This window comes from Sciurus vulgaris (genome assembly GCF_902686455.1).
Source record: "Sciurus vulgaris genome assembly, chromosome: 3".
Lineage (NCBI taxonomy): Eukaryota > Metazoa > Chordata > Mammalia > Rodentia > Sciuridae > Sciurus > Sciurus vulgaris.
The window spans coordinates 26,867,703-26,881,250 of record NC_136463.1 but is presented as its reverse complement, the minus strand read 5'-3'; the positions used below and the strand labels follow the sequence as shown (position 1 = coordinate 26,881,250).

The following is a 13,548-nucleotide window of genomic DNA, read 5'->3' as shown; positions in this document are numbered from 1 at the left end:
ACAAAACCATCCCAGCAACATAACTCCCACCCTCCTCCTTTTCCTGCACTGGATAAAAGCTGCAGGAAAATGTAGCTGCTTTCAGAAACAATATGGAAGAGAAGGAAGGATTAGAGGTGACACAGCTCACTACTGGCGAATGTGCTTGGAGACAAGAGATACCTGTTTCTGCCTCTCTTAAGTATTCATCATATCCTACCTAAGCTCACTTCCTGCTGATTCCTTTGCCTCTAAAATCAGATGAAAAAAGAATGTGTAATACCAAGCAGCCACTGCTAGCACCCAAAGAAGGCAGTCTGAATTCATCCTAACTACACAAGTTCAGACTAAGCGCTCCCTCTATGGCTAGCATCACAGGGAAAAACAATTCCATAGCCACAAACCACATCCCTCAACAGTTTACTGCTAGAGAAAACAAGTTCCCACTGCACTTACTATTAGTAGCAGGTCAGCTGTGTCACTTTCATACACAAATGAGAGTCCCAGATAAAATGGACTTGAGCAGAGAACATGCTTTATTGAGGAATAGATATAGAAGAGCACATTCTACCACATGTGGGGAAGGGTTTAGCATCTGTAAAAGGCCTTTACCCCTTAAGAAAACCCCCAGTGAAGTTGCTTTTGGATAAATTTTAACAGTGACACTGAAACTGGAGGGGAGCTGCCACTGAACATGCTTAAAACCAGCTCCCCCCAACCCACAGTGAATATAAGTAGTGTACAGAGATGACAAGAAAAAGGCACAAATGACCAGAGTCGGGATTGTGGTAAGGGTGCCACATGAAGACAGCAGTGTTGTAGGAGACCAAGTTGGGAAGGGTGACATGTCAGACATCAAAAGCTGCCCCAAGATAGCAGGTTATAAAGGGCTAGGGAGAAATTAGAGGGAACATCTCTTCCTTCACTTGAGTAACACCAAAAATAGGACACCAGAGAATAGGAGGATGGTGTCAAATCCCAAAAAGGAAATGGAGGAGGAGTTCTTGGAAGGGCAGAAGCACTTCAGTTCTAGAGGAGGGTGAGAAACTGTTGAAAAGAGTAGCAAACCTTGGCAGGTAGCCACTCTGCCTTGCTGAGAGGCATGGGGCTGAGACAGGAAGTCATTTTCAATCACTTTCAACTTCTCCCAGGATGCTCTGGACAAAGTCAGTGCAACTTATGTGGAAGTACAGGTGGTCCTATACCAGACTGGCACAAGCGAAAGGGTTTTGCAGTACTATTAACCAGTCAACATGGAGCATAAAAGGGAGAACTGGAAATTATTTTGGCACCTGCAAATGTAAAAAGAGGCAGGGAGTAAAGAGAGAAGAAAACATTTACTGCTGGGCACTTTGTGGTGAGGCAAAAGAATTATCCATTCCCTTCCACCAAGACACTGCCCATTGCCCACAGGTGAACTCAAACCAAAATACAAAATCACCACCTCTTATTCCTCTCACCACCTCATTTGGATGGATTATGTGCTGTTACCAAAACTAATCTCTGGGAAACTCTTAAGAAGTATTTGGCTCTGGGCAGCCCAATACTGATCAAAAAACAAGTCTTCCAATAAAAACGGAGGGAAAAAAGTTAAAGCGAGATGAAATCCCATGTGAATGAACCCCTCCTAGTACACAAACACACAAACCCTCAAAAGTGCTGCCTCTTCCCTGCCCCTCCACAAAAACACTTGTAAGGAGTAACTGGAAAGGTCCTGGTAGTGGCAACCATATTTGGAGGTCTGGTGACCAGGTGGCAAGAAGCACTAGTACAAAGTTCAGAGGACAAGACACACCTCATGGGGCTAGAGAACTTGAGGAGGGAACCAGTGACTGGACAGGTACAGTACCATAACAGAACTCCTTGGGTCAGTGCTATGAGGGATCTGCACTCGAGTCTAACACAGATCCCATCCAGGCAACCTCACTGAGGCCGAAACAACAGTTCCTCAGAACCAGCGTCTGCAGTGTAAATGAAGGTCAGAGCCAGGACAGTCCTGAGGGGGATGGCCTTCCCAAAGGATACTGTACTTGCCAATCACAAGAGCAACAGAAATGACAGACAGATCCCTAGGGTACGGATTCCTACTGCTGGGGTTCGCTGGCTCGGAATGACAGGTCACTTTAAGTGCCCTTGGGAGGGGTCCATTTTAAGCAGCTTGGATCCATGGTTTTATTGGAGTTGGACCTTTTGGCCTCTTTGGCTATCCACTCATCAATCAGGTCCTGGGAAGAACAATGGGAACAACTGTTACACACATTCAATCAGCACACCTTGACATACAGATTTTAAAGTAACTACTAGCCAAGAAGGAATCATCAAAGGTTAATAATGTATTAAGGTATAAGAAAATCTCTCCTCTGATCTGCAAACTGCTTTCTTACCTAATCAATTTCTTCCTATTTTTGCCCTCAGTTAAGAACCAAAAATCATTATTCATCTATCTTTATTACATGTGTAAGTCAACTAAAAAATTTAAAAATAGTCATTAGTTGAGATAGTATTTAAAACCATTTCTGCAAGGCCTAGCTAGAGTCTGTGAAGATTCCCCTCTACAGCTAGGCCATTCTTCTTTATCTAAGAAAATCATTAAATGATAAGAGTGCTATGCAACATAAAGCTGCTTAACTGGTGTCATCCAAATTTGAGACTGGAGCTTAACAAAAGCTCCTGATAAGGACAAGGTAGGAAATAAGCTTAATACCAAAGGCCACTTGAGCCTCAAGGCCAGGAGGATGGAGTTTTGGCTCAGTGGGAGAGCACTTGCTTAGCATGTGGCGGCACTGGGTTGACTCTTTGCACCACATATAAATAAATGAATAAAATAAAGGTCTATCAATATCTAAAAATTAAAAAAAGAAAGGAAGCCAGTGGAAGGCGCTTACAGTTGAGCCCTTCTATGAAAGGAAGTTACCTTGTAGGTGGTAAGACTCCTACTGGTCTCTGCTCAAGGGACATAAAGCAAGGAGCAAGCAGCTGATAAAAACCTCACCTGTCTCTTTAAAACTAGGTGTTTTCCTTTCCAATACTTGAGCATTTGAAGGGCTTGCAGAGTGCTGACAATGTCCACAGGATTCACGGCTGTCTCCTGGCTAATTTCTGAAACAGAAGAGTCACTGAGAACCTGGTCAAAGCATACATCCCCACCTTTTCTGAGGCTTCCTTTCTCTTAGAAATCCAATCAGCTAGAATCTCTGATTCAACCCTACCTGTTCAGAAAAGTTTACAAAGTATTTGTCTGACCAGTCCAAATAATAGTGAAGAATGATATTATCATAAGCTACTCTTGGTTAATCAGAGGTTATCAAGGTCAAACAGACCAAAATAAGTTCTACCTTTGCAAAAAAGGTAGGAATGTCTTAGAAGCTCTTACATGTGTCAAAATACTTGTTTTTCTTCTTGATTTTTAGGAAACCAGTTCATAACCATTCCTAGGGGTCAACTGCTTAGAATCCTAGGCATTCTGGTGAGGCTCTCTATAATGACCCATAATCAGTGGTCTTATCTTCATTTTCGGAAAAACACAGAATGGGGTATAGCTTTGCAGGTTAACAAAAAGCATGAACAGGGGTCAAGTGGAACTAACAATGAAACATTAAAGAGTTAAAAACAAACCTTTGATAGAAATCTCTTTGCCTTGAAAATTATGCAGATAACGGAGAAGCACTTCTTTCCAGTAACTACGATAACTTATGAGCCCCAGATCTGAGAGTGGACGTTCTGGAGACCCAACTTTTTCTTCCACTTTAGAAAGTAAATAACCTGTCAGGGAACAAATATAGACTTTTTCTAGCAACACTACATTTCACCCTAATAGCAAAGAACAGTGCCAACATGGAAGAAGGCTTAAGAAGTACAGTTTGCTTTGCAGTGTCAATCAGGGTTCAGTCATTCAATGGAATATGTACTGTATGGTTATTAAGTATAACACGCTGACTCTGTATAAACAAAATGGGAAGAAGGTGTATTAGCAGTTACTTATAATAGAAACTAAAAAAAAAACTCTGGAAGCCTTTACTAGGAATTTTAACAACAATGATTCTATGTTGTGATGTGTTGCAAACAGGTTAAAAAAAGAGAGAAGCCATTTCATTATATAGCTTTTTACATTTTTCATATTTTGAACAGATTATCTCAGCACCATTCATGAAGTAGTAGGGGATGGGAAAATGCAAATGAAGATACCTCCAGTTTTAACATCTAACATTCAATGTATACAAAATATACATGGGAATGTGGTCAGCAAGATACATAATCTGTGAAACTCTACTAGACAACTAAATTTTCATCAACAAAAGAAATAGCAGGCAGCAAAAAAAGACACAGAGCTGGCACTTTTAGATTCAAAGTGAATGACAGGGGCTGGGGAGATAGCTCTGTTGGTAGAGTGCTTGCCTCGCAAGCACAAAGCCCTGGGTTCAATTCCCAGCACCACACACACACAAAAAAAATAGTGAATGACAGGCCAGCCCAGGTTGCACATGCCTGTAATCTCAATGACTCAGGACATTGAGGCAGCTGGATCACAAGTTCAAGGTCAATCTGAGCGGCTCAATGTGACCTCAGAACACAGAGAGACCCTGTCTCGAAATTAAAAAAAAAAAAAGACCAGGGCACCCCTGGGTTGAACCTCCCATACCACAGTAAAAAAAAACAAAACAAAACAAAACAAAAACCCAAAACCCAGGTAAATACACCATACACCTTATCTAATATATGCTGTTGATTCAAAGACATTTCATCCTAGCCAACAGGTCATTGGTCTTCCTGCACTTAGTAATTTTAGGGGTCATTTAAAAGTACCAATAGAAAGCACAAAAATGTGGAAAAATGGCCCTAACAGACTGACAATGACACTTATTCACAGTATGAGCACTGAAACAGGGCAACTTATTTGAATGTGACTGGGTATGTGTGCGTCCAATGACCCTTACTTTTCCTGCTCTGTGCACGTCCATGAACAACCACAAAGGCACCAAGTTTTAGGGTTTCAATTAAATTTTAGTGAGTAGATAAATTCACAAATATGGAATTCACGATTAATGAGAACAGAGTGTAATACTCAAAGTCTGTATCAGGTACATGGATTACCTCTAGACAAGTCCTTAAAAAATGAAATCCCAAACATCAAAGAAACAGATTTTAAGCCTTATGCAAGTCTATGCTCCGTTTAAGTCTCAAACTGGGATAATCCTCAAGAGCTTACTTTTTTATTCTCTGTATCTCCTAATTAAGTACCAATACTCAGGGCCCTGTGTTCATTGAGTGTTAACTGAGTTATCAGCAGACTGAGAGTGTTCAGGTTTTCTCCACTTGTTAAATTCATTTACTAAATAGCAGTATACTTCTACTACATCCTAGGAATTGCAGAGACCACAAGACAGACAGACAGACAGACAACAGTCACAGGGTCCCTGCCTTGTGAAGCTGATGGCTTAGCAGTCCCACTTACTGAAATCAATGAGCATCTTGCCATAGCCCTGTCTCATGTACTGTGGCATGGTAAGGATACAGGATACGTTGTAGTTCAGGAATGAATTCTTTTCCTAAAAAGAGCAAACAAATTAGCAGGTCACTGAGAGTTTGCAACCAAAGATACACTCCTACAGATACGAAATAGAACTGTCTGCAAAATATCTGGTTAACCAGTCCCAAGGAGTGGCTATCAAGCTCAGTTATTACATCCATACCCTTTATGATGCCTGACGTATTAATCCCAGAGTATCTCAGCTCTGAGACCTCCAGTCTTATTTTTTTTCCCTCAGTTGTAGATGGACAGCATGCCTTTATTTTATTTGTATGTGGTGCTAAGGATCGAACTCAGTGCTTCACACATGCTAGGCAAGTACTCCGCCACTGAGCTATAGTCCCAGTCCTGACTCTGGATTCTTAACAGCTAGAATATAGGTCAAGAGGGTCAAGTCTACAGCACTCCCCCCCTTTTTTTTAAAATATTTTTTTAGTTGTCACTGAACCTTTATTTTACTTGTTTATATGCAGTGCAGAGAATGAAATCCAATGGCTCATACATGAGTCAAGTGCTCTATGACTGAGCTACAACCCCAGCCCTACAGCACTCTCTTTATAAAAAGCAATTTTTCAAATGGAGACCACCACTGGAAGGGAAGAAAATAAATATAAATACGCATTCTGGAAGGGGATCAAAAAATGACCAAATCACATATTGTATGATTCCATTTATATGAAATGGCCAGAACAGGCAAATTTACACAGAAAGACTGGAAGGGGTTGACTAGAAATGGGGACTGATGGCCAATGTGTACAGAGTTCCTTTCTGACACAATGAAGGCTGTGATGACTGCATAGTGGTTTACATAGCTGTGAATACATTAAAAAACAAAAAACAAAAATCACTGAATTGTACTTTTTTTCCCTCCTGGTGCTGGAATTTAATCCAGGGCCTTGCACATTGGCTAGCACTCTACCACTAAGCTATACCCCATTCCTGAATTGTATATTTTCAGTGGGTGAACCGTATGGTTTATGAAGGTATGTAAATTTTATTTCAATTAAGTTACTATACTAAAAATAGGCCAAATTCAGCCTTTGTTGGTAAAGACACAGAGGCATTATCATTGATAAGACTATGTTAGAAGGAGCCAGTTAACCAACCAGGCAAATGGAATATATTCCTGGTTTTAAACTAATAACACTGAGGAGGACAAAGTCAGACTAGCTGGCTTGACTACAAGATGAGTACTTGTGGATTAGCAGGGAGGCCGAGGCCAGCAATTAATAGGCAGCTCTAGCCTGCAAGTCCAGAAATGAATAAACCAGAAGCTTTTAATAAACTGAACATTTTCATTAAACCACCTTTGATATATACATTTACCTTTGTTTTTCTTAAAGGAAGGACTGTCATCATTGCCTGGGGTATGGTCTCTTCCCCATCAGGGACCTGAGCCCCAAGATGCCAACACCTCTCACCCCTGCTCTGGCCATTAGCTTCTTAATCCTCAGATCCTACTGACCTTGGAAAAATATCCAATCAGGTGACAGCCAGTGTTGTCCGCTTCTGTCATAACATAGAAGAGAAAGGGTTCCACATCATAATATAATGTCTTGTGGTCCAGAAAAAGCTTGGCCAGCAGGCACAGATTTTGGCAGTAAATCTGGAAGAGAAGAAAGATTCTATGAATGGGTCAGTGAATTCCAAACTTATCAGATAAAGGCCTAAAAAAAAAAAAAAAAAAAAATCATCATTATTGTGCATGTAATAATTCTTCCACTGCCAAAGTATACAAAATGTTGATCTTTACAAGGTGTGGTAAAGACAAAAAAAAAAAAAAAAAAAAAAAAAAAAAACCTCCTTCAGAAACCTGCAAACACACATTTCTACCCCTCTTTCTTAAGTTGCCACTTTTTACCTTATTTTTCTTGCCATCTACTTCAAACACAGAGATTGAGCCTTTGCGATATATCTCATCTCCAGGGGGGTGTTTCCACACACACTTGGCCTGCAAGAGAATGGAATTCACATCAAGGAATCAAGGGCTCTCAAAGAGAAGAGGAATCCTAGGTCAAATCTGACTAACTGAGATGAGGGACAGTTGGATATACTTACTTGAGAACACATTACAGATTTTTTTTTTTTTTCCAGTAAAACAAAACAAAACAAAAAAAGGCTTCTAAAGTCATTATAACCATTTGAAACAAGTTTTTCAGATTGTATTCTGGCAGTGTCTCAGTCCAGGAGATTAAAATCATCTACTACGTAAAAGCCAGATAAATAAGAATATCCTTACTTAGTATAAAACGCCTCATGCCAACAGGAAACTCTTAAGCAGCTTATCTGCAGGAGCTTAGAGTTGCTAAGTACTTCACTCTCACCTTTACCAGTAACTTCTCATTACCACTTAACCATTACCTTCTTTTTCCAGATTAGAAAACTGACCCACAATGATCAGAACCATATGAACCATTACCATCTGCCCCAGCTCCAGGCAAATGCATTCTCCTTGTTATGTAACCATAAAAGAGAAAGAAAGTCCCATGGCTTAAAAATCAGGCAAGTTGCAGGAAGATGGGGGTACTTGGCCACAAGGGGGCACAAGGCACTCCCTTTTCTCACACTCGATTACCAATAGATCTGTTGCTGTTTTTGTTGAGTTGTTGGGGATGGAATCCAGAGCCTTGTGCATGCTAAGGAAGTGTTTTACCTCAGAGCTACATCTCAGCCCTGCCAACAGTTTTAATATAACCATTATTGGCATAAACAGGTGAATTCTGTAAAGATTTTATGTAAAAATATTTTAAAATATTGTTTAAAAAAACTATGTATATGGAATGTTTTTTAAGTGCTCTACCATGGAGCCACATCCCCAGCCTGGGAACATAATTAAACAATTTTATTTTGACTTTCTGTCAACTCAAGAATCATGTTCCTCCCAGCACTCGGGAGGCTGAGGCAGGAAAATCACAAGTTCAAAGCCAACTTCCACAACTTAGCGAGGTACTGCACAACTTATTGAGACCCTGTCTCTAGATAAAATATAAAAAAGGGCTTGGGATGTGGCTCAATGGTTGAACACCCTGGGTTCAATTCCCCAGTACTAAAAAAAAGGAATCACGTTCTAATTCTGACACAAGTAAATCCAGATACTATTAAATGGAATTGCTTCAGAGCACCACCTATAGTTAGCTCCCATCTCTATCCCTTTATTCATGCTGGTTCTTTCCAACAATAACACAACAATTATTTGCTTTGCGATAAAAGCCAAGTCAAAGAAAGACCATTTACATCTGAAGCAATGGGAATCAGAATAGGCATGGAGTAAAACAGGTTTACGATTCCTCAAATTTGGTTTTTACAACTCATAATAATATAGTAGGCTCCCAAATATGCAGAATATTTATTTGATTCCCAGATTTATTTAGATACTTTGTTTTCTGTATTTCTTGTCTTATCCTTTTGGCTATCTTCACTAGTGAGTGTTACTAAATAACAAGGAAGAAAAAGGTAGAAACGTAAGTAGTTCATATCATTAAAATTACCAGTTTTATTTATCTCCATGATCTACCTACCATCTGTATCAGTGATCAGTCCTCTGACATCCCTGTGCCCTACTGTCCGCATCAGTCCTCACCCATTACCCGCCCTCCATTATTCCATCCCCATGCAAGGCAACGGTGCTGAAGTCTGGAGGGCTTAATTCAACATGGCAGGACTGAACCACAAAGCTACAGACCATCTGCTCCAGAGGTGGGAACACAAAAAAGTAGTATCACCAAACTAGGGAGAAGTACATGACAGGAATCATAGAAGGCCTGGGTTGTAGATGCTTAGCACAAGAATCCTGGAAAATAAAGATGGATGGGGAAGGAAGGAGAGTTACCCTGAAAGACTTTAAAGCCAAAATATGTTGTGACTATAGGAACAAAAGTGTTTCTCTGAAGACAAATCTCTACACCTTCCCCTTTCTTTTCCTGCTCCACGGCAGAAATCCCCTTTAAGACAAGGTTTTTTGTTCCACAACTAGGGAAGGAAAACTGGCTTCAAGCTGCAGAAAATCTAGTAAGCATATGTGTCAACAATAAAACCAGATTCAAGTTCTTATTCCTATTTTAACAGGAAGAATTTCAGAAGCCAGAAAGCACAACTTGAGGCACCCAAGGACACATTGTTAATTTCATAATCTGTCAGTCTGGCCTTCTGTAGTATGAGTATGTCATAGATAGATGCCAAATCTCTCTTTTTTTCATAGCCTAGCACGATGGCCTGCACACAAGCTTACTACTAAAGGTTTCCATTCAACATACATTTTTTTCCAGATACTCACTGCCCAAAAGATGAGCTACTCTTGTCTCTACCCTGTCTAATGAAGTCCATGGATTTTCATCTAGTTTGAGACACACAAAAAAACCCTGGGCAGAGGCAATTCATATTCTGAGGAACAAGTGGAGAAGAGTAGGAAGTAAGAAAAAGACAAAGCAATGCCTATGATAGGATGTGGTTAAGGGCCTTCAGCGGTTCTCGGTAGAACCAGCACCAGCTCGCCCTGAAAAGTAGCTTTCAATTCCCTATGCCTTTGTACCACTGCTGAGTTGCTTGAACAGATGTCATCCCTAGGGCAAAATTCTTATAATAATGCTATCATGGTCAAGGCAAAGGAACCCAAGACAATTTACCATGTGCCGGCGGAGTATAGTTTGGCTCTTCATATATTTTAAACAGAATTCACACATGTAGAGACGTCCCAGTCGTGCGTATTCTTCAGGATAGGGAGAATGGTACCAAGTATCAAGCTCGTAGCGACCAAAAGCAATTGTTTTAATCATGTTGCTTCCTTCTGTGATTTGGCCTTGTAGCCTTAATTTCTCCTATTGCCAAGAAGAAATCAAAAGTCAAAGGAGGATTAGAATTTACTGTCTTTATTTTCAAAAATCTGTAGTAGTAAGTTTGTGTGCAGGTCATCGTGCTAGACTATGAAAAAATAAAAAGATTTGGTATCTATCTATGAGATACTCATACTACAGAAGGTAACAGGGGCATGGAAAAATCAGGCAGGCTTATAGAATATTTACTACATGGGACTGGAGATGTAGCTCAGTAGAACACTTGCCTGGCAGACAGGAGACCCTGAGTTTGATCCCTAATGCTGCAAAGAATAAAGGAAGAAACACCTACCTATAATCTAAATTGCTCAGAGCACAGGTTTCAACAAAATGGCTTCTCTGCTCCCTACAACATTCTGGGTCTTACCAGAATGAGTCCTTGGATGCATTTTTACCGGTCTAAACCAAACAGAATTATAATCTACCACAGATTCAAACTGTCTGTTCTTCCAAAATATTCTAAAACTAAGAAACTAAGCAAGTAAGATTATTTAGAATGTCTCCTTTAATGTGCAAAAGTTGTTTTTTTCACAAAGCCATGTAAATCTCAGTGATATATATTCACAATATCCAATTTTAAAAACGGTGGGCCTTAAATTTTTTTTTTGAGCACTGGGGATTGAACCCAGGAGTACTTTACCATTGCCCTACATCTCCAGTCCTTCATATCTTTTATTGTGAGACAGAGCTAAGTTGCTCAGGCTGGCCTGGAACTTGGAATCCTCCTACTTCAGTCTCTGGAGTCCCTGGGATTACAGGTGTGTGCCACTGTGCCCAACCTTAAAAAATATATTTGAAATGTGAATAATTTAATTTTGGAGTGTAAGCAAAGAGAAAATAGCTCTGGATCCCCAGCTTCCTTCAGTGGCTGTGAACGGACTACAAAAAGTAGTCTGTTAGCACAACCAGACAGAAAGCTGTGAGAAGCAGGACCAGGTAATGCTTTTCCAGAACAGAAAAGAAAAGCAGTAGCAGTGGTAGCAGCCTCTCCCAGCACAGGGCAGTCATCAAACCTCCTGCAAGTTTTCAATCAATCTAATTTTGATACAATGAAAAAAAGGGAAGAGTGGAGATGAGATTCACTTTACAAGCTTTTCCGGAACACATTTATATGTTAAATCAATTCCCATAATTTTTTTGATTCTTATTTGTTTAAAATTCTGCCTCAGGCATCAAACCTAACTACAAACTAATTGTAAATATAAACCAAAAGGAAACCATCTTATATATATCATATGCATATGTATATCTTATATGTGTCAAGCTTGATTCTAAAACATCTGACAAAAGTGGTGGCTGAATGGCATGCACCTGTAGTCCCAGCACTGGGGAAGCTGAGGGGAGGAGGATCATGTGAACCCAGAGTTCAAGACCAGCCTGAGCAACATAGTAAGACTTCTGTCTCAAAAAATAAATAAAAAATCTGACCGCTGCCTTTCCCCTTCACTTTTATTTCCTTGCTTTCAGAATAACTATTCCAGTACAGTGAGGAAACCTTACAAATGGGAAGGTCCCACTAGAGCTAAAGGAACAAGCTGGGGCTAAGAGGACCCTCTCCCCCACGCCCTCAGAATTACAAATTACCCAACTGAGACAAAGGAGTACCTACTGTTTTATCCAGCCTCACCACCTCAAGTCAAACTGGAACTTCCAGCAGAGGTGGAAAGGAGGGAACTAGTGTAAGAATAGGAAGAGAGGAGGGATAGTTTGTTTTAAATATGAATGGGAAGGGCAGTCACAAAAGGCGGCCAGCTAGGGGGAGGGAAGAGACTTAAGCAGCACGGTACATACCATGGCCATCAGACTGAAGGCTAATCATTTTTCCTGGCCGTTCTAAATGCCTTTCACAAGGGTTCTCAGTTTGGAGGTTTTAATACTCACCAAATCCTCTGAGGCCCGGGCTTGTGCTCTTCGGAAAAGATCCAAGTCATACTCGCTTGTCAGGTTTTCCAAGAGAGGTTCCCGAGTGTTCCCATAGGTCTGTCTATGTTCCTAAGAAAAGAACCAGAGTGGAATACTCTCTGCGACTAAGAAGTAGTTCGTCTAATTTCAATGGATGTTGACCAGTCATTAAGCTGTGTACTCAGTACCTACTAGGTGCTAGGGACTGAACACAGACTCTTTAGTAAGGTACTACCAAAGGACACCTACTACCCAATCTGGAGACGCTTCTACAGCTCCAGGACAGAGTGCTATTTCGACATGAGCAACTCCATGATCAGAACTCTGTGCCTCCATATGTTGCAGCACAGTGCAACATATGAAGTACAACAAACCCAAAGGCACTACAAATCCTAGAGTCCTGAGATCTAGATTTTTCCCTGACTTAAAACAAACAAAACAGATTCTCCAAGCCTAAGTGTTTTAACTGAAAAGAAAATCTGCAGGTAGAGAGGGTGGTCAGGCTAATAAGCAGTCCTTTGTAAATTCTTTGACTTGAATTGCTGCGACAATTGCAAATGCAAGGGAAAAACAGGTGGGCCTCTTTAAAAAGTCTTACTAAAATTAAGCAAGATTAAAAGAAAAATCTAAAAGCACCCAAACAATTCAGTTCTAGATAACTTTCAAATCTTACCATGGCTCTTGCTACAAGTACCCATTCTCTGGAGAGAAACCAGACAATGGAAACTTCTCTTTTAAATCTCTGATTCTAGCCCTTCCCTCTCTGCTTTAGACTCCACCTCTCCCCCCAGAGGAGACAAAGATAGTTAAATTAAGTGGATGGCTCATCCCAGGAAGAGCTTTCCAGGTTTCCCACATACATTAGCATTTGAAGAAACCATTCACCTGTACCTTTACCCCCTTAAAAATTTCTTCTGGGAGCTGGGGCTGTAGCTCAATAGCAGAGTGCTTGCCTAGCACAAACAAGGCCCTGTGGCCCTGGGATCCACCCCAACACATAAATACACCTGGTTAATTTGGTTTCATCTACTGTACACCTTTCTGATACTTGAACTATGTCACCTAAGATTTAGGTTCTAAGTATTAACTACTTCTAGTTTCATGAACATTTAAAAAAAAAAAAAATTGTAAAAAAAAATCCTATACAGCAATTTTAATCAGGAAGGCTAGGTTCAAATAAACTATGCCAAAATAATGAAAAATATACGTTTGTAAAGTTAAAAATTTCAGGAACTTTTTTACATTAGATGCTCTTTCTACCTGAAGCTTATGATTTGGGGCCAGTTTACATCTTCTAAGCCTCCGTTTTCC

At 40.3% G+C, this 13,548-nt stretch overlaps 1 protein-coding gene across 2 annotated transcripts in view; it reads right to left on the bottom strand.

The window, feature by feature from the left end:
- Nucleotides 1-497: 497 nt before the first annotated feature.
- The window catches only part of KAT7 (lysine acetyltransferase 7), a 29,770-nt gene continuing 16,719 nt past the window's right edge, over nt 498-13,548 (bottom strand). For both annotated transcript variants that reach the window (XM_079134280.1, XM_079134279.1), the window contains 8 exons: nt 12,217-12,327; nt 10,129-10,320; nt 7,368-7,457; nt 6,972-7,112; nt 5,432-5,525; nt 3,595-3,741; nt 2,972-3,078; nt 498-2,204 (listed from right to left, as the gene is read on the bottom strand). In XM_079134280.1, the coding sequence (XP_078990406.1) occupies nt 2,103-2,204; nt 2,972-3,078; nt 3,595-3,741; nt 5,432-5,525; nt 6,972-7,112; nt 7,368-7,457; nt 10,129-10,320; nt 12,217-12,327 (984 nt within the window). In that variant the 3' untranslated portion in view covers nt 498-2,102. The remainder of the gene's footprint in view (nt 2,205-2,971; nt 3,079-3,594; nt 3,742-5,431; nt 5,526-6,971; nt 7,113-7,367; nt 7,458-10,128; nt 10,321-12,216; nt 12,328-13,548) is intronic.